The 21,502-nt window shown below is 31.8% G+C and overlaps 1 protein-coding gene across 1 annotated transcript in view; it reads left to right on the top strand.

Moving 5' to 3' along the window:
* Window positions 1-9,318, top strand: part of LOC149183404 (WRKY transcription factor 71-like) — a 47,202-nt gene extending 37,884 nt beyond the window's left edge. The window contains exon 3 of the mRNA XM_089418725.1: window positions 8,824-9,318. Within this exon, the coding sequence (XP_089274851.1) occupies window positions 8,824-8,986 (163 nt within the window). The 3' untranslated portion in view covers window positions 8,987-9,318. The remainder of the gene's footprint in view (window positions 1-8,823) is intronic.
* Window positions 9,319-21,502: the final 12,184 nt, after the last annotated feature.

Consider the following 21,502-nt stretch of genomic DNA (forward strand, 5'->3'; position numbering starts at 1 on the left):
ACTTGCAGCTTCTCCTTATAGTGTCATATTCATGACAATGGTTCAATTCCTCATGATTCCATAACCTTTTATCTTGGAAGAATCATGGAGCATCTTCCCTTCATATAGAATATTATGGTATATTGTAGGTATGCCCCATTTTCTTTTGTACTCTATTTAAAAGAGAAAACAAAGTGATAGAACCTTGTCCATAATATTGAGGTCTTCCCACTCATATTTTTAATAAAAATATGAAAGCTTTTATGCTTGAACTCTACTAGAGGAACATAATTCCCGAACCCACGAGAACAATTGGGAGTGTTCTAAAGAAAAGGTAACCCATTGTGCATAGGAAATGTAAATTTCATCGACTCTAGTTACATAGTAACAGAGCACAAAGAGAAAATGGTACGGAAATGTAAGGGGACATGATAAGCATCCTGTTTGGGCACACCCATCGCAACGATCACAAACAAACCATAGACCAACCAAATTAAATAGAGGCTCGATACTTTGTTGGACCACGAACCTACAATTTATGTTTAGAACATAGGTAGACATGTGAAACACTTGCAAAACATTGCCTTCTATTGCTCACAGAGAAAAAAACCAAGCGGAAAAATAGGAAAGGTTGTTCCACCATAGACATGAACAAATGCACCCAACTGTCAATACTTCTGAGAAATCTAGGATCTATGTCACCACACCATAGTGAAAACTCAATACAATGATCGAACCCATGGCCCACAACAGTGGATGGGTGAGAGTGACAATAGGATAAAACCCCAAATTCAAGTGCGAACTCCATTTTCCTCATTTAAAATGCATTATATTAATGTGCAAATGAAATTATATTATAAATTTTATGATATAAATATATTTTTATGTTTAATATGTGATATTAAAAAGTATCACATATTTTAAGGTATAATTGTTTTTTCAATACTTCTAATATAAAATAAGATTTCATATTAAGGTAAATTTTTTTTTTTAATATCTTCATATATATTATATATATGCACATTTTGTATACTCTATGTTGAATATTGAAAACATTAGAGATCTCTTATATTTCATTGAAATATTTATTTTATAGAAAACAATGAATATTCTTATATTTCTTTTAAATGTCAAGTCTAAACTTATGGTGAAGGATTGAATAAATACACATCTTCCTCATACTTGTATGTCAAAATCACCTACTAGTGAAATATTTTTTTTCTTATTTTTTGTTTATATATGATGAGGGTGATGATAATTAGTGTTTACGAAAAATAAAATTGGTTTATTAGACCTTATAAAGGAAAGGGATTACTTTGATTTCTCTAAAATGTTATTTATGTGCCCTAAAAACATTAAGATAGTCATTAATGATCAAATTTTGGTATCTAAGACATTTTAGGAGTAAGTAATTATCATATTCAATAGTCTTTCTATCATAAATATGACAAAGACAATGTATTCTTTCATCCCACATTGTTTTCGAAATTGTCCAACATTTATATTAGTATGCAACTTATGAGAGAGTGTTATTGTTTTAGCAATGCCGAAGTTTGTCTCTACACTAGTCAAACTAGAGAGAAAAATAATATTCTAGATTAGTAATTGACATCCTCCATATGATTTCTTTACTTTTCTTTACCCTCTAGTTCTTAGATTCTCCTTAAATTTATATATAATAATTTATTTAATATTATATGTATTTCTCATAATGACTTCTTTAGATCCTCCTACAATCAAGTTGTTTATCTTACTCTTGTATATTAAAAAATTAATCATAACTATATTCTCAAAGGATGAAATACTCACTTCTAGGAGGAGGAAAAAACAAGTTATATTGTATCTAATTTTGAGATTATAATTTTAAAATTGTTCTAGATCAACTACAATTTTCTCTAAGATTCTTTAATGATACAACATCCCCAAATTCACATCCATATAACATAATGGGCGTGACAAGAGTCTTGAACATGAATTTTTTCCTATTTGATTGCCAAATCTCTCCTAATTTATAATTGTTTTCAAGCCCATATTATGATTTCCACCCTCCATTTATGTATTTCTCAACACTATAGCTTTAATTGAACTTCTCATGAATATCAATTTTGAGATATTTATATGAAGGTACTTCCTCCATGATGTTGTTGTCATAAATCAAAGTATGATAGGTAATATATTATATCTAATTGCCATAAGCTTTGTTTTGTGATTGTTTATAGTCATATTTATATTAGAGTAGAAGTCCTTAATGAATTTTAGTTTCTTACCAAGGTCATAAGAATTCATCACAATAAGTACAGTATTAATAGTGTAAAGAAGAAGGATGATGATTATATCAACAAGAGTTAGGCTATAGAATCAAGGATGACTATAGTAATAAGAGTTAAACTCGCACAACGTGCATCTTACAAATAGTCTTCTAACTTGTCAATATATATTGCAAAATGGGTAAGGGAATCAATATAACCTTGCTTGAATCTTATATGACAATTAATGTTTTCTAGATAGCCCTAATAGTTTGTAAACATGAAAATAACATTCTCATATAATATTCTAGTGGTATCTCTCCATTTAAAAGAAATTTTGTGTCTTCTAATCTATTCTAGATGATAGTCCTATGCACTATGTCAAAATCTTTTCTAAAGTCAATTAAACAACATGAAGATCAATTTTATTATTTTGATATTATTTTCAATGATCCTAAGTATAACAAGGTGGTCCATAGTCAAATGATAGCCTCTAAATATAGTTTGGCCTTTAGTTCCATCTTCATGGCTTTATAGCGATATGTTGATCTTGTATGCTAGTATACATGTATGTTGCTTGACCAAAATGGAACTAATCAAAATGTTTTTATAACTAGGGGGGTATATTTTATCCCCACTTTTAAAAATAGGTGAAATGAGTCTTCGAGTCTATGATTTAGGCACTCCCTAATTAACACTTAAAATTGAAGAGCTTTTCTACATGAAGGATGAGGATAGACCCTTCAATTTTTAAGATTTGAGTTCCATATCCCACAATGTTCTTAGATTCTCATTTTGTGATTTTCTTAATGTCAAAATTTATGTCTTCTATACAAAACTTCATCTTGTACAAAACCACTTGGAATGTTTCCACCCCATCACAGGATCCATAAATATTTCTAAGGTAGGAAATCTTGTTCCTTAGGGGAATATCTATCTATCTATTTTCTAATATCAAATAGCTTGCAAATAATATTATTGAAACCACTTGGGTTTCCATAGGCTCACATTATGTTGAAAATGAGATGTGATATTGATGTAGACCATGCACTCCATGATAAAATGTTTTTCATCTTTTAAGTTTTGAGATATAGAAGGATATATCATTCATGTTTCTCAAGGTGTTTTAGGTTTTATATACTTGTTAATATAGTTATAAAACTTATGAGAACTAACCCCATATTCTTACCTATCATTATCTCCTTTCAAAACACTTAAACTCATAATTGAATTTAATTTATAGTGAACACACCAAACATTTGTCAACATTATTTATTTGGTACTATATAAAATTAAACATTATATTATATACAGTTGGAACATAGGACATTGAATAAACCCTTTATCTCCCATTACTTTAATCACAATGGTATTCTAATATTTAAAATATTAGTAAATAAATAAATTATTTTAAAATTTTTATTTTAATTTTTGATAACATTATATTTTAAGGATAATTTAAGATAATATTATGTTCTTGTACCTAGAAACACTATAAAGCCTAGCATGGGGAGATGTGTAGCCATTAGATGTTAGATGTGTAAGAGTTAAATATGTGAATATTTTTTTAATGTGTTATGTAACATTTTTACTTCATGAGATTACATTAAAAAACAATAATAATAACAATAATTAAAATTAAAACATATGTTATATTATGTTATGTAACATGACCATGCCCCTCCCATTCTAGAAATGTCCTTGGTGGACCTACTCACTATTGATCCCCCCTTAGCCTTCCCCTACATTTTCCTTTCTTTTTCTTATCTTCTTCCAATAGTTTGATCATGTAATTACTTTTCTCTAAGGATTTTTGGAATATGTGTGTGCCTTGTTGAAATGGATTAGCCACTACCCAAATTGAACAAAATTGTGCACCACATATATGAGCTACTCAACAACTTTTGAATCTGTTATAAATCCAACTCTACCTATGAGAATAATTGACCCACTTAATTTAGTGGTTAGACTATGGCTTTCATAGTAAATTTAACTTAGGTCATATGGTATTCTTCATTAATTGTCAAATTACATTAAAACTAATAATAATAATAATAATCCCTGGATGCGGGTGGTTGCTAGACACATAGAGACTAAGGCTCGTTCGCAGGGCAGGTGTCCGCCCAGACAAGCCACGCATGCCAGGAGGACACACCCTAACTACACCAGCACGCAGCATTTAAGGAGGGAAGTTAAGGTTGATGGCAGTGGCGTCCCGTCGACATTCATTGCGCGTCTTGAGAAGTGAAACATGGCGCATCATAGCTGTAAACTCTCGGACATTCTCCCGCATTTCCCGTCTCCTCCTGTTCTGGTCCTGAAGGAGGTGACGGAGGTTCATCGCTTCGGCTCCCACTCAGGCTCTGAGAGCGATTGTGCCAGTTTAGCAGCCACAGAGTTAGGCAATTGGCGGGCTTACAAGCAAGCTAGTTGCGAACCCGAGAGTTTGGTGGTGCTGCGTACTTGGGAGACTGGTGGTGTTACAAACCCGCATCTCTCGTCGGCTCCTGTTCTTGTTTCGAAGGAAGTGGTGGAGGTTCATTGTCTCGGCTCTCATTCAGGCCTTGAGAGTGACGGTCAAGGTTCTGCAGCTACAGAATTGGGCAATTGGAGGGCTAGAATTCGGTCAGGCAGTGAACCTGTGCAAATAGTGGTGTTGCAAACCAGTCATCCGCAGTTTCGTTGGGGAATTGAACATCCTGTACAGAGGAACAGTATGCGGCGTAATCGTGGAAGGGGTAACAGTGGAAGGGGCGGCTACAGTGGAAGAGCCCCTTCGACTTCTTCCTCAATTGAAGAAACCTCTGAGCGCAGAAGATCGAGAGGAAGGCCCCCGGGCAGAGGCAGAATGGTGGAACCTCCAGCGAGAATGGATTGTGGGCACACGGAGCACCGAATGGTTAGATACCGCCTTCCTTGTACCTTGGCCAATTCCACTTTTTTCGTGACTATTTCAGTGGAGCACTGCAGCAATCCTTGGGAAGATGAAGATGATGAAGGCAATCCCCGTGCCAACCCTCCGCGTGTTCCTGGGATTGTTCCCACTTTGGAAATGGAATTCCCTACTGTTGAGATGCTGAGGCCCATACATGACCCGGGAGCAGGCCCGAGTGAACCTGTTCGTGACTATGGTGCTGGCCCAAGTGACCGTGGAACGCGCAATCCTGGTAAGGCTATCCTCCAGCCTCCCTGCTACAAGACGGAGGATGGACCGCAGACAACTGATGAAGACTAGCATGCCCAGCTCGCGCTCCAGGTTTTACAGCAAGAATTTTTCTCTGTCAGCTCCCTTCGCGGTCACATATGTGTCTGTCACTCTGTCACTATGTAATTGTGTCGGTTATCTGTTATCTCTGTTCTGTGTTGGTGTTCTTCAAGTGTTTATGTTGTTTTTGTCCATGTGTCAGCTACATGAGTGTTGCTCTAAGTTTCCATCCTATGTAATCCTGGAATGAATACTCCTGAGTCTACTGTCTGTCCCAGGACAAGTCTTACAGGGCCGCGGCCCTGTTGTAATTTTGATGATGTAATTTTGCTCTTGCTGTAATATAATAGTTTAGCCTTACTTAGAAAATAATAATAATAATAATAATAATTAAAATAAAATTGAGATAACACACTAAATTTAAGTGAGGTCCTATGGTATTCTTCACTAATGGCCAAATTAAATAAAAATAGAAATAAAATAATAATAATAATAATAATAATTAATAATTAATAAATTTAATAAAATTGAGATAAAATAGTAAATTTATGGATGGAAATTTTTGGTTATAGGTTTTCACAAACCATGGTTTCACACGGTATTCTTCTCTAATGGTAAAATTACATTAAATAAACAAGCTTAGATCCATATTAATAACACATCTAATATGAGCCCAAAGGGATCAAATTTTCTCTTGTACAAACCTCTTTAGAACCTAAAATACATTGTGTTATTTTGAATTTTTTAAATTGTATTTTTGAATGTTAAATAAAGTATATATAGGACCAAATATACATTTAACCCTAAAAACTTAATATATATATATATATATATTTGACATTAAAATATTTTATTTAAACAATTTTTTTCTATATATAGATATGATTTCAACATATATTAGTTGACATAGATATTCAAATAGTTTATTTAAATATAGATTTGAAATAATTTTGAAAAGTATAAGATTTAAACATTTTATTTACATGTTTTTCTATTTCTAATTACTTTATTGCATATTTATTTTTTATTATATTTTTATTTTTATTTTTAAGGGGCATGTGCCAACTCAAGTGACTAATAGACAAACTTACATATCCCCTCATAGTGGTTTATAGAATGAACATCGTGGTTTATAGAATGAACCTCTAGGCTCAATTAAAATTTAAATAAAAAAAATAAAAAATAAAAATTATAAACTCATGGTTTTGTGTGTGGTATTCTTCTCCAATATGACATATTTAAAGGTATTCATAGTTGGAGAAATTTTCATATCCAATTTGGAAAAGGAACCCACTCAATAAGGCACACTAGACTAATGCTTTATAGCTATGTGCATGTATGTCTTTTAAGTAAAACTTGAGAAAACAACCTTTCTTACTTTGTTACCTTTCTTATCGTTCTAGGTTGTTTTGTATAATATTGATTTTATTTTATATATTTGAAATTTTAATCAAGAGTGTGAACATAAAATGATTGTTCTGTATGTTATTGATTTTATTTTATATATTTGAAAATAAAATATGTTACATGTCACTTTGGACTATGTCAACCATTACTTTTAAGCTTTGCATGAAAGCTCATTGGAACATGTATATTCGTAACAACTTAGTTTGGATACAATTGTTATTGAGTTTTATTTAGGAGATCCAATGATAACATCAAAAATAAAATAAAATGAAGGATAGTTAATATCCTCCACACAGGTATATATTCTTATTTGGTTTTACAATTTAGCAAAAGAACTTATTAAATGAATTTTATATTAAAAATAATAATATTGTTAATTAATTGAATGTTAAAAAAAATAAAATTAAAAGACATGCATATGAAAGAAATATGGAAATTTTATAAAAATGCTATGAAATTTACACATAATATCAACATTAGAGTAACTAAATACACCAGATTTATATTTATAAACGAATTGATTCAGAAGTAGATATGCAAATTTTATAAAAGTGCTATGAAATTTTACAAATACTACTAACTAAATACACCAGATTTATATGTATGAACAAATTGTCACAATTCCATGCAACATGAGAGAATTGATTCAGAAGCCAATAACTATGGAAAGAAAAGTGCAGTACTCTTAGTAATTGCTACCTCTGTCCCGTGGTCACATGATGGGCTTCAGATGCGCACACCGCTATCGAAACAGTAGACAAAGAGAGGCTTGGATACCTCTGATTGATGTTGAGTGTTTAGTGAATTGTGTTTGAATAAAAAAGAAAATTGAAAGACTAAATTTGAATATTTTGATACTGAGGTGAACAAGTAGTTCTTTTCTTTTAAACAATTCTCTATATTCACCAATTCACCAGGTAAACCAAATGGTCAGTTAATCCAAGGTATGGGTTCCTGTGGACTGTTTAGTGAGCTGTGTTTGAATTAAAAAAAAAGTTGAAAGAGTAAATTTCAATATTTTGAAAGTGAAGTGAACAAATAGTTCTAACTCTATTTTATGTTGGTTTTCTCTTAAATAATTCTCTATATTCACCAATTCACCAGGTAAACCAAATTGTCAATTAATCCAAGGTATGGGTTTCGTATCACTGGATATGTAGTTGTTACCTAAATTATAAGATGTGTTTTGTGTTGCCAGACCGACTATATAAATGCGTGATATGCCAACCCTGATTCACTTACGAAACATCAAAATATATGAATTTATGCAAATTGTCAAAATATACAGGCTTTTTATCATATATTTAGAAATATTTAGCAGCCAACCGATTTGCTGAAGCTATGGCATATATAATAGAAGCAATAAAGTTATGTCAGTGTAACTCTAGGTTTCCGGAGTTTTGGATTTGTTTGTTAGGGTTGTTTTTATTCCGGAGTTTTGGATTTGTTTGTTAGGGTTGTTTTTATTCCGGAGTTTTGGATTTGTTTGTTAGGGTTGTTTTTATTTTTAAGATGTAGAGGAGTTTTTGATTTGCTCGTTATCGCTGTTTTTATTTTTTAAATGTACAAATTTGAGTAAAATTTAATCATTAAATTGTAAATTTTGAAATATTGTGTTGAATTGTAAATTTTGAAATATTGTGAAGAGGTGATATTTAGCCTTGTTTATATTAGTTAGATTTCGGAAATTTTTTATCATTGATAATTTCTGAAGTTTACAATCATGTCAGTGAAATTTCATATTCATATCTGTTTGTGTGATATTCATGATGTGGGCAATAAAAGCCAATTTAAGTTATTATCCGGATCGCTTCATCAAAATAAAATAATTTCAGAGAGAAGAGTCTGTAATCTGTGGTGATAATTTTCTATGCGAAGTATTAGGTTTTCTTGTTTCTGTGGACTGTAAATATGGTAAAGTATATGTCGTGTTACGATACAGAACATCCATATCGGCATTTGACAGGGGAGTTCATTGTTTTGCAGAAGTTATTACCGCTGCACACAGAATAATTGTCGTGTGAAAAAGCGAGTCGAGCGTTTAGCTGATGATCCCCGGATGGTTATCACCACATATGAAGGAAGACACACGCACTCGCCATGCAGTGACACACAGTCCGAACAACACGATTTTCTAAGCTCACTGTAAGAGGTTGATAGCTCGGACAAGGATTTAATAAGAGTGGAATATCTCTCAAAATGGTTCTACATCGATCATTTAATTCATCTGTCAATAGAAGCTAGGAAACAAATTCAGGACAAGGAATAAAAATATTAATTATTCGGTTTTTAAGTAGCATTTCTTTTTTTGAAGCTTTCTATACACCGTAATTCAAATTTCATATACGTCCTTCAGTGGCACTTGTAAACCAAACAGAAGAATTGTTTCTGCTGGGTTGGCAAATAAAGAATTATGAGAATGAAGATAAGTGTAATTGCGCATGTAAACAATATAAAAATATTAGTTATTTCGTAGTTTTACTATATGAGAGGTGATAAGTGTGTTATTACATATGAGTTCAGGATTTAATTTTCAGCAAACCTGATTTGTCAATGGCGTTAGAAATTCATTTACTGATTGCGAATATATTTATGAATTGACCTGCACTTATCTGTAGTTTATGTACTTCCTTCCTTCCAAAAAAACTGGTATATAAAAATGGGCTGATTTCTTGTTTTCTTCACTGCACATGTGTTTTTGGATATTAACTTTAAAATAGCTTTCTGAAGAGGATCATGATGGGGGCTGATTTTCTCTTAGTGTTCTAACAATCTGTTTACATAGGGATATGATTAGTGGAATTACTTCTTATATTCTTTAACGCTAAGGGGATATATATATATATATATATATAGATATAGATATAGATATAGATATAGATATAGATAGATAGTCAATGTAGTACAGGAGGATGGTTCCGTTAATTCATTCACACGTATAGTGAATATGTATTACTGAATTTTAATTTATTCACCATAATAATAATAATATACTGAGTTAAGTTTTGTAGGATAATAATTTGGTTAATGAAAATAAAGAGTTAATTTTTTACAATAATAATTTAGTTTTTTTGTATAAAAATGTAAGAAATAATCATTTTTATATAATAGTACTAGCCATTTGAATACTAAAATTTAAAGAAAAGTATTAGTTCTTTATTGCTTCAAACTTCTTACCAAGGAAAACATATTTTTAAAGCGTTTAAACTGTATATATTATAATTTAAGAAGTAAAAAACTATTTAATGTATTAAAAGAGATTAATCATTTGGGAAATAGATTATTTAAAAAAAAACACAATTATATTTTTTTGTTTTTTTTATATATTGTTTATTAGATAATGTCAGTGGAGAGATGATTGGCCATGTGTAGTTTGGGTAACAGCTATTTAAAAGCATTTAAGCTGTCAAAATCACTAAAGAATAACACTTTCTTTGGGCCACACCAATCTTTAGCATGTAACCTGTCAAAATCACTAAAAAATAGACACTTTGTTTGGCCACACCAACCTTTTCCACCAAATTTAATCCAAAACCTTTTTCACCCTAAAATACATTAACAGCCTTTCACCTCTAAACTTATAACTTATTTTCCATCAAATATAAAAATATGAAAATAAACTATATCAACAACCATAAATTTAAATCTTATAAAATATAGCCATAACCGCAAGATATTTTATAATATAAAATTTTAATATTGCATACCATTGTCTCCACCAAAATGAATGACATACGATTCCGAAGTGATCCCAGTGAACCCAATGTGAATTGTCTTTATCATTATTTTAAATTGTTGAGATTATATATATATATATATATATATATATATATATATATAATATTGAATACTATATTTGTGTGTTTTTTTTAAAACAGAATACGATAGTACACAGGATTAGTTGGAAATTTAAATAGGTCGAATCACAAAACTACCTAGATAATCAAATAATCTATCAAAGAAAAACTAAAATGATATATTTTCATGTTATATAAAAGAAATGAATGAAAAAAAAATGTTTAAAATCTAAATAAAAATTATACTAAGCAATGAAATCCCTTATAATCCAGAGAATTATTACTCTATATTATGATTATGATAGTAACAAATTACGAATCTCTGTAAATGTCCCATGATTTTCTATAACATTAAACAAAATATTTACAGAACAAAATCTACTGCAATTACTTATAAATATTTCTAATATCGGCGGCTACTATATTTATATTATACTCCGAACTCCAAATCGGATGAGGAACAAAGGAGGAAGAAAACTTTAGAGGTGGAAATCGGTTGAGAATCAATATACAGGGAAAGAAATATTTGTGAGGGCCTACCTTGCTAGATATTCCATGGTAAAATCTCTTATTTCATCATGGTATCAGTGTTTAGGAAGAGATTTCTTGAAATTCCCCCTCACAATGGCACGGTTGAGATTGAAAAATGAAGTTAGCCTCAGTTTCATAGCTAGGAAGAGTATGGGATAATAATAGTTATGAATATATATTTGGATTTTGGACAACAACTGTTATAAATAGCTTTCCTGCATTTTCAGGCCTGAGATGCAATAGTAAGTAATGATGTGAATTATAGTTTTTGTTTGGTTGATGACAATGGTAATGAAGGTACTGTACAAACTTTGAATTTTGATACAACTGCGCGTTACAACATCTGACAGAGTACGAGCACGAGAGGGAGACTGACTGTGAGGGTCCATGCCAGTTTTACCAACACTTTCCTCACCCAAATATTGACAGCTTGACATAGATTTTGCTTTTGAAAAATTCAGAAAGCTTTTCACAATTGAAAGCTGAACTCTGTATTTCAGGTCTGACGGGTGATGACGAAAATTCATATCAGAAATGTCGATGACTTTAGAATGATACTCAACAATGGCATTGAAAAACTTGTTCTGACTTTTCCTGAAAAAATCTTGGTAACATAAGTGGTCTGATTATTTTTCTACAACAAGTAATAATAAAAGTTTCCAGTTTTTGACAATATACAATCATGACAACCTGAAAAACCAGAATTATGTTTCAATGACAAAAACTTCAATGAAATTAAAATACTTGACCTGCTATTTCCTGGAAAAAAATCTTTGTAATATATTTGATTTGATTATTTTTCTACAACAAGTAATAATAAAAGCTTCCATATTTTGACAATATACAATCATGATGTCCTGCAAAACCAGAATTATGTTTCAATGAGAAAAACTTCAATGAAATTAAAATACTTGTCCTGCTATTTCCTGGAAAAAAAAAATCTTTGTAATATAATTGATTTGATTTTTTTTTCTACAACAAGTAATACTAACACCCTGAAGTTTCGACAGAATACAATTATGATGTCCTGCATAACCAGAAATCATGTTTCATGAGAAAAAACTTCAAAACAAATTATATTGCGCATGATGTAAGAGACCCACTGTGTGAAGAAAGCAGGTACTCATTTTGGATTTTGAGTTTCAATGGATGATTGCAAAACCAAAAGTCGACCACTTTCATAAGTATAAAATTGCTAAAACGCGCTAACTCTCACGAACGTGACGAGAACATCATGAAGGCAAGCATTAGTCTTCGTTTACTGGACCTCCTGGTCTGTACATCGTGTCTGCCAATTTCAACGACACGTGATCGGTGTATACCCAATGTCAACCCTCTGTGTAGTTGAGACTGACAGTTGGTGGCCGATATTAGATTCTCCACTAACGAGCGTATATCTCCACAGTGCCCATTTCTGAATGATGGAGATCTTACCCGTCCTTCACCACCATATATTTTATGGCATACCCCATATAGTTCTGCCATTGGCATGCCCTAACTGTTGTACCCTCTTCACTGTTCTCTGACAGCGACAGGGCAGAAAACAATATATCGTGCTTAGGGTTCAAGGGATATATACATAACCCTATCTGACAGTGACAGGGCAGAAAATAATATATCATGCATAGGGTTCAAGGGATATATACATAACCATATCATCATGCATAGGGTTCAAGGGATATATACATAACCATATCATCATGCATAGGGTTCAAGGGATATATACATAGCCCTAATGATGACTGGAGAGCAACTCATTATCTACCAGTTTTGGTGCGCTGAATGGTGAAATCTTGGCTAATGATGACTACGGAGAACTCATCATCTCCCAATTTTTGTGCGCCCATAGCTGAACTCTTAAATTCTCCATGGCTGAAATCTGAGGATCCTAAAAATTATTTGGGCGGTTATTGAATCATGACTGGAGAGAAACTCATGATCGACCAATTTCGCGCACCCATTGTCGAAATCTTCAAATCTCAATAATATATGGGCGGCTATCGAATGATCACTGAATAGCAACGTATTGTCTGCCATTTTTGAGACCTTGAGGGTGAAATCTCAACCGTCTAAATTATATCGGAAGGCTATCAAAATTATCAAATTGCAATTTAATCATTCACACTTTACATCTATATTTTAGGTTTTGGATGAAATTTGAAAAACACAGCCCTGAACGTTTAGTTGCGGGGGGAATTGAGTTGATAATAATTTTGAATTCCAGTGGGCTCTATTGAACTTTCTCCAAATTTTACTTAATCACGACACTCTATATATAAGAATTGACTTGTGAGTCTTTCACTTTATATCATGTATATACCTTTTCCACTTCTCATTATATATTATATTAAATTATCAATTTAATAATATGTGGGCGTAAAGTGATGATTTTGAAAGGTCTCCTATATATTTTCAGTTTAAATTGTATATCATATAATTTCTTATATGAGATATCTTCATGTATTTTGATTAGGTGGGTATGACGTAGATAAATTATGTTATATATATATATATATAATTTAAATTTAAAAATTATATAGATATATATCTATACAATTTAAATTTAAATTTTATTTTTTAAATAAATGTTATAAATTTTATTAAATGTCTGATTACATAAAATAAAATATAAATATATAATTAAAAAAATTTGTTAGAGTACTTTGTTGGTTATTTATCAAATAAGTTGTAAATGCATAGGCATGGTGGATAAAAGATGGTAAAAGGACTTTTAACTGTGTAATTATTTTATGTTTATTTTTATATTCATGTTTTTGTTATGGTGTTGGTGGCAAAATTGATTTCTATTGGAAGGAGAAATGTAGAAAATATTAAGATTATTTTTCTCTTTAAATATTTATTGTTTTTAAAAATATTTAAAGAATAATATATATATATATATATATATATATATATATAAATTTGATGATGATAAAGGTATTATTTGGAATCTCTTCATGTTTTTGATAAATTCTTTGGGATTAATCACATTATGAGTTTTTGGTGGACCGACCCATCTAATGTGGTTCATCTCTTCATTATGTGAGGTTGTATATCACGAAAATTTTAAGTATGGAAATTTGACTAATTTTACAAATCCCTTATATGGAAATTGTAAAATATTTGATAGTAATTTTGTAAAAATATTTATAATTTATTAAGATAAAATAATTTTGGGCAAATTATTAGTCAATCTTTTTTTGTTTGGAAAATGTATGTAAAATTAGCCCACTTGTGAATATTAGACCCTCAGCGTTATAAATTCAATTTGCAAACTACTGCAACAACAACGTGTGCGAAAACTTCAAAATATCGACAATATCATTGTTCCATCTTACTCGGACATTTATCCAAACATAAAGAGACTTATCTTTAGCTTCACTCAAAGGAATACCTTTTCACCAATTGGAATTTATTTCTATCTTTTTCTTATCAAAATTGCTCTTAGATGAATCATATACTTCCCTCATTCTAATAGACTTGTGTTATTATTATCTTGATTTCCTCTAAGGTTCTATTGCTTGCATTCTTCCATTGTTTAAAATGTCCCAACGCATAGGAGAATTACACTTCCATCCATCTAGAAATTTAAATGGGTCCTCCTCAAAGAATGGTGGTAACCATTTTTATAGGAAAACTTCACAAGATGATAAATAATCTTCACAACTCCCTTATTGATCCATTACATACATACAAAACATATACTTCAATTCTCTTGAGTTCTTTCTATAGAAAGTTAGGCAATGGGTTGTATTAAAACTCAACTAGGTATTGAACCTATTTTTTCCAAAATTTTGAGATAAAATATGGAGCTAGAATTAAAATTGGGATAGATGGTATACAATGTATCCTTATTACTTCCATGGTAAAAGTATTGACAATTTTACATATGTGATTTTCTTATTGAATTTCGATATTATAAATTTATCTTTCACATTTCAAACATTTCACTACATATGCTATCATATTTTCTTTAAAAACTAGCTAATTTTAGTATTTTTTCCTTCTCAAGTATGTCCTTTGATATCTTAGGTCTGTAAGCTATTGATAATAACAAGCTTCATTAAACCTTAAACTTTATAGGTTTATTACTTTATGTTGGAGGGAAATAATTGCTAAGGCTAGGGTTGAAAGCATCAATAGAGCGGAATAGATCAAACAACAAAGAACACTCAATCCATCATGCCAAACATTTGAATTAGAAAATTTTGAGCTAGGAATGTACCCGAGCGTCCTACATTTGAGGATGTTCCCATAGGGTCCAAACCCTATGCTTCCTCTAGGATGTGAAGACCTATAGGTCAATCAAAAAAGCATATATAGAATATATAATTCGAAGTACATGCATAATAATATGTTAGATCATCATAAATGGCAATTTAGACTATCATTCAGAAGATGATAACATATATCGGGAACAAGACATGATTTTTTTATTGATGACTAACAATAAATATAGGATAGATACAACCTAATTCAATCCAAAGGTATTCACGAATTCCTCCGAATTCGCCGAGTGTGAGCCATGAAGACAACCTCTTTAATAAATGCAAGAAGATGCTAGATAAGGAGACTAAGCATCTCTGCAATAGAAACCAGGTTTTCCTAGAGATGGAGAGCATAAGAGGTGTGGGAAAAGTAGACTTGATCTTGGGGAAATCGAGTATAATGTTGATATCTCTCTTATTCTATCCATTAAGCCTACCCAAGGGGTGTATATATACAACCCCAAATTATTTTTTTTCATTTTGGCCATGGGCTCCTGCAGGTGGGATCTCAGTAAAACCCGTAAACCCCACGTGAAAAATAGTTTTTTTATTTATTTTTTTCAAATTTAAAACTATATACATGAGTATAATGTTCTGAGACCCATGTATGTACACATTTTTTTGTGGGAAGAGTCGCATATAGAATTTGAATGTACATTTTAATGATAATTTCAAGTCTGCAAGGGTAAAGGGACTACCCAAGGCCATATAAGAGCATTGGGTCTACATGAGTGTTGCATGATGTTATAGAATATTCCCCTACTATATGAAGTGAGAGGGGAACATGATGGTCGAAATATATCAAGTGTAAGGAGAGGAGCCATTCAAAAACCTAGGAGGAAATCACAAGATTCCAATCCATCAAATGCATAAGGAGTCAAAAATAAAACTCATGTCTAAGGCGAGCATACCCATGCTTAGAATTATTAAATCATGTCCACTAATCAAGTATAATGGAATCCAAAATGTATACATAAGTGTACAAAATGGGTTGAAGAATACATAATGGATCATTAGATCATAGCCGCAAAAGTGTTGGAAAAAGTAACTATGTTTGATCTTCAATAATGTACTTAAGTCATCATGTAATGTACTTGTCAAAAGAATACATAATTTATTTATTTTTATTATTATTATTGTGATTTATTAAAGCATGTGTTTCATGCTTGGGTCATCATTTTTTAGGTCAAAGTCCCCATTGAGGACTTATATAATTTATTCTAAGTGTATAGAATTATTGTGCATTTAAAGAGACCCTTATTGGGCTTTTGAATCATGTAAAAAGGTTAAATGTTGACTCAAATATGATTATGGAACCTCCACACCATGTCAGCCTAAGGGAAGATGAAGTCGGCCTAAGACCCTGTTCAACCCCACAAAAAGCATATAAAAGGAAGGAAATCGAATTCATTTGGAAAATCTCTTCTCATCAAGTTTGAATTCTCTCCACTAGGTAGAAGTGTGAAAATCTTGTTGCTGGGAAAAACTGTGAAATGGATAGCTCAGAAAGTTTATTTCCGGGAACCCAAAGTGAATACAAGTTTGGATGAGTCTAAGGAGTCATGGAAAATTGAAATTTTGCTGTTGGTTTCTCTCTGTTTCGTGTTCTGGATTGGGAGATCGATGTCTTCCAAGTTGGACTATTATGAGAAGTTGTTAGCTACTACAATTTGTTGCATAGTTGAAGTTGCTCGGAAGAGGTCAATCTTCTAGAGGCTAACTTGGTGTGGAGGGAAGGTATGGTCAAGCTCTAGGGTAAAGAGTCTCAAATAATACTATTGAAAGGAATAATTACGTTGACTCGGTTTTCACTTCGAGGGGGGTGTTTCCCTTGCATGTGCCTACAACTTATGTTCATTGTTTTATGTGTTTCTACTTTTGGTAATTGCTTGATGAACTAAATAAATAAGATATAAAGAATTATAATAATAAGAAACATCACAATTAATTATTAAGATCAAGAAAATATTTACTACCTTTCTAATTTTCCAACATGGTATCAGAGCTTTGGTGAAGAAAGAAGAAAAAGGCAGATACATTCATAGGAACTATCTCAGGGAAAGAGTCTATTATATTCATGGAAGATTTCTAACTCAATCAAGGGTGAGAACAAAATTGAAGGAAAATCTATGTTTAGATCCTAGAAGAATAGGATTAACCTAATACTCAAGAAGAAGAGGATTGAACTAATTTCCATATAGTCAAGAAGAATTAAGGATCTCAATGGTTGCCAATCGTGAAGGAGTATGAAATGCTTTTGTTGCTCATCATAAAGGAAAGAGATCTAAGGGACCAAGGAATAAAGTTGACATGTCTAAGATAGAGTGCTATTAATGTCATAAGAAAGGGCACTACAAGAGTGATTTTCCTAAGAATCCAAGGAATAAGGAGAGAAGAAGAGAGAAATCCAACTTTACTGAAGAAGGGGACTCAAAGAAAGTAAAGCCTAAAGAATCTGCCATTACGGACTTACACTATTAAGTCATTTTCTTTACATAAACTATTTTAGAATTTATAGGTTTTTAACATATCTTTCGAAAAGACAATTTTGTATTGCTTTAAGTTTGTAGGTTTCCCTCAATCTTTGGAGGGAGCTCCAAAAACTCTCAAAGATAAGTATCTCATGTCTTTTTAGTTTTGTGTTCATGTGCTTATTTAGTTTTGATTATATTAAATACTAATCACCTTTCTTAACTACTAATAACCTTTCTCCCTCTGTTGTCTTGATTAGGAAAAACATTTGTGATGAGGATCTCTCAAACACGTTTAGTCAAGAAACAAAGGTATGCTTTAAATACATTGATTAAAATGATTATTCATTTGATGATATATTACTAACTTTGTTATGAATAGCTGTATTGAATCTTAGTGATTATTGTTTGGGTGATTCATCCCTTGATAAATCTACCCACCCCACTCATATTCTTGGTTGACTATGAAGAACCCTAGACAAGTTCTCATAAACCCTAACTCAAAGGTATGAAAATGTGAATGTATGAAGCCCTAAACTACTTGGGGATATTGTGAAATGCTAGTTGAAATTTTATTTATGATGTCATGTTTGGGATTTTAGTATGATGAGGAAATCCTAACTTGTTAGGGTTGAATGATGAGGTCTAAAATCCCTAACCTTTGAAGTTTTGGTAATGTTGGGTTTGCTATGTTTCTACATTGGAACCCTAGCTCATTAGGGTTTGGTGGAATGTGTGATTCTACATTGGATCCCTAGATCATTTGGTTTTGGTAGAATGTGTGAGCAAGACCCTTACATTGTCTTAAAAATATTCTCTTTGGTATGTGTGTGTTTATGTAATCAAACCCTAGTGTAATCAAACTCATTATTTGTCTAAATCTTCTTTGATATTGTTGTGAATTTCGGTTTGACTAACACACGATATGAAATGTATTTGCATGGTGATGAAATCTAGGCATATATATATATATATATATATATATATATATATATATATATATATATATATATATATATATATATATATATATATATATATATATATATGTCCTTTTAGTTGAAATCCTGTATTGGTCTAGGTCAACATTTATTAATGTTGTTGGACATATGATATGCTTATGTATGGTTATGAATTCCTAGATATGTGTTGACCTAGTCATTGATGGTCATGAATTTTAGGATTTAATGGAATTCCTTGTCTGGGATTCTAGGATGATGATATCCGAAAATGTAGGGTGTTATTGTTAAACCCTAGTGAAGCTAAAATTGCCTATTATGTGTATGAAATCTTTTAGATGATTGTTGAAATTTAAAAATCTAGGATTTAGGAGTTAAATCGTAGTAGTGACATTATCTAGTGTGAAATATAACAATCTTAAATCTATGTATGTAATGATTGTTGATATTGTGAAAATGGAATTCTAACATTTTGGAATTAAACATTAGTCAAGGTAAAATATGTGGAATATGATGATTTGAGATCTCTATAAGTATGGTGAATTTGTGAAAATGGAATTCTAAGGTTTTTGGAGTTGAACCTCACTCAAAGTAGAAATCTCTGATGAATGTTAACTATATGATAACTTGATATGTGTGAGAGATTTGTTGAAATTTGAAATTTTGGTTGATGACTGAATGGAAATATAGGGTTTTCAACTAACCCTAGTGGTGGCTAGTCATGTTAGTGACTGATTGATGGTTGATTGAAAATCTAGGGGTTGGAACTAACCCTAGTAGAAGTTGGTCAAGTTAATGATTATGTTGTGATTGACCTTGGTTGATTATTTGTGTATGAAATCTAGGATTTGTATGAATCCCTAGTGAGAAGTCTAACATGTGTATTTTGAAAGGTTGTTAGACACTTTATAGATATATCTTTGTGTGAATTGTTTCTAAGGTTTGATATATGTTGTAGTAAGGAATGTCATACCTTTGGAAGACACATTGAAACCCTATATGGAATAAATGTTCTTATGAAGTAGTATAGGGTGTATAAAGTCCCTAGCAATATCTTGAAGAATGTATGTCTCTTGTTTGTAATTGAGTATGGGTATGTGATATGAATAAATTTGAGATTCTTTAGTGATTTTGATATGGATAACATCATAGTTCTATATATTGGGTTGTACTTTCTATCTAAGCTATGCAGGTACACAATATTCAACTTAGCGAAGATGCTTGATGTGATAAGCAAGTTGTGCTAGTACACAATCTCCAACTTGGTCAAGATGCTCGATGTGAAAAGCATGATGAGGTTGATGATATCTATGATCAAATGGCTAGAAGCCACGAAAAGATTCTCCTATGTCAAAAAAGAAGAAGTTAATCTCATGAAGGAAGCATGTATAGAAGAGATCTCCCTAAGATTAAGAGGGAGTCTAGATAAAGAGTTTCTTCCTGTTTGAGAAGGCATGACAGATATGGTTCTTTACTTCATGTGTCATGCACTAGACCAGGAATAGCAGTCATAAGTCTGAGTGAAGGCCATGAGCAGGAAGATGAAATTAGAGAATGCATTTTCGAAGTGCTACTCAAAGGAAGAAAACAGGATTTGGTTGAAGAATATGTTGTTGCATATGAAGTAGGAATAAAAACATATGATCAATGAATCTTCTCTCAAATATTCGATTGATAGTCCTACTATGGAAATTTTAGAAGCAACATTTGTTGTTTGTAAGATCCCAGAGATTTGTATTTGATTATGTACATGTGAAAGTATATTATTGATCAGGGTTGTGTTTGTACAAGTGAATCTATAAAAGGATTTGATAGCATGTTGGTTACCATTCAATTTGATTGGGATAGATTGGTCATTCTTAATCTATTGGGTCAAGGGGTGTTGAGGCTTTGTTAGTGAAGCATTTCCTAAGATGACATCTGGCTTACACTTTGTGTTGATTTATGAGTCTCGAAGTTGGAAAGGTGGTGTTGATCAAAAAGCTTTATTTTGGATACATACCTGGATTTGTTTTGGTTTGATGGTTAGCAAGTAAGTGTGATGGTACCTAGAGGGGCTGAAAGCTTGAGTCAATATTAGTCCCACCTAGATAGATTTCCTTGGTCAGGAATCTAGTCCATGGGATTGTGGTGCCTAAAATGTTGAGTGATTATTTGGATAGATTTCCCTCGTCAGGAATCTATTCCATGGAATTGCGTTGCCTAAAGTTCTTCATATAGTTTGAGATCTTCCATTTTATATGTACATTATGAATAACTCCCTAGGTAAGAGGGAGTGTTGGAAAAAGTAACTGTGTTCAATCTTCAATAATGTACTTAACTCATCATCTAATGAACTTGTCAAAAGAATAAAGAAAATAATTATTATTATTATTATTGTGACTTATTAAAGCAGGGGTTTCATGCTTGGTTCACCATTGTTTAGGTCAAAGTCCCCACTCAGGACTTCTAGGATTTATTCTGAGTCAGTATAATTATTGTACATTTAAAGAGACCCTTCTTGAGCATTTGAATAATGTAAAAAGGTTTAGTGTTGAGTCAAATATGAATTACCAAACCTTTAGACCATGTTGGCCTAAGGGAAGATCAAGTCGGCCTAATACCCTATTCGACCCCACAAGAATCCTATAAAACGAAGG

This window comes from Pinus tabuliformis, chromosome 3_2 (genome assembly GCF_031772625.1).
Source record: "Pinus tabuliformis cultivar Carrire ecotype Pingquan chromosome 3_2, CPIR1, whole genome shotgun sequence".
NCBI classification, from domain to species: Eukaryota; Viridiplantae; Streptophyta; class Pinopsida; order Pinales; family Pinaceae; genus Pinus; species Pinus tabuliformis.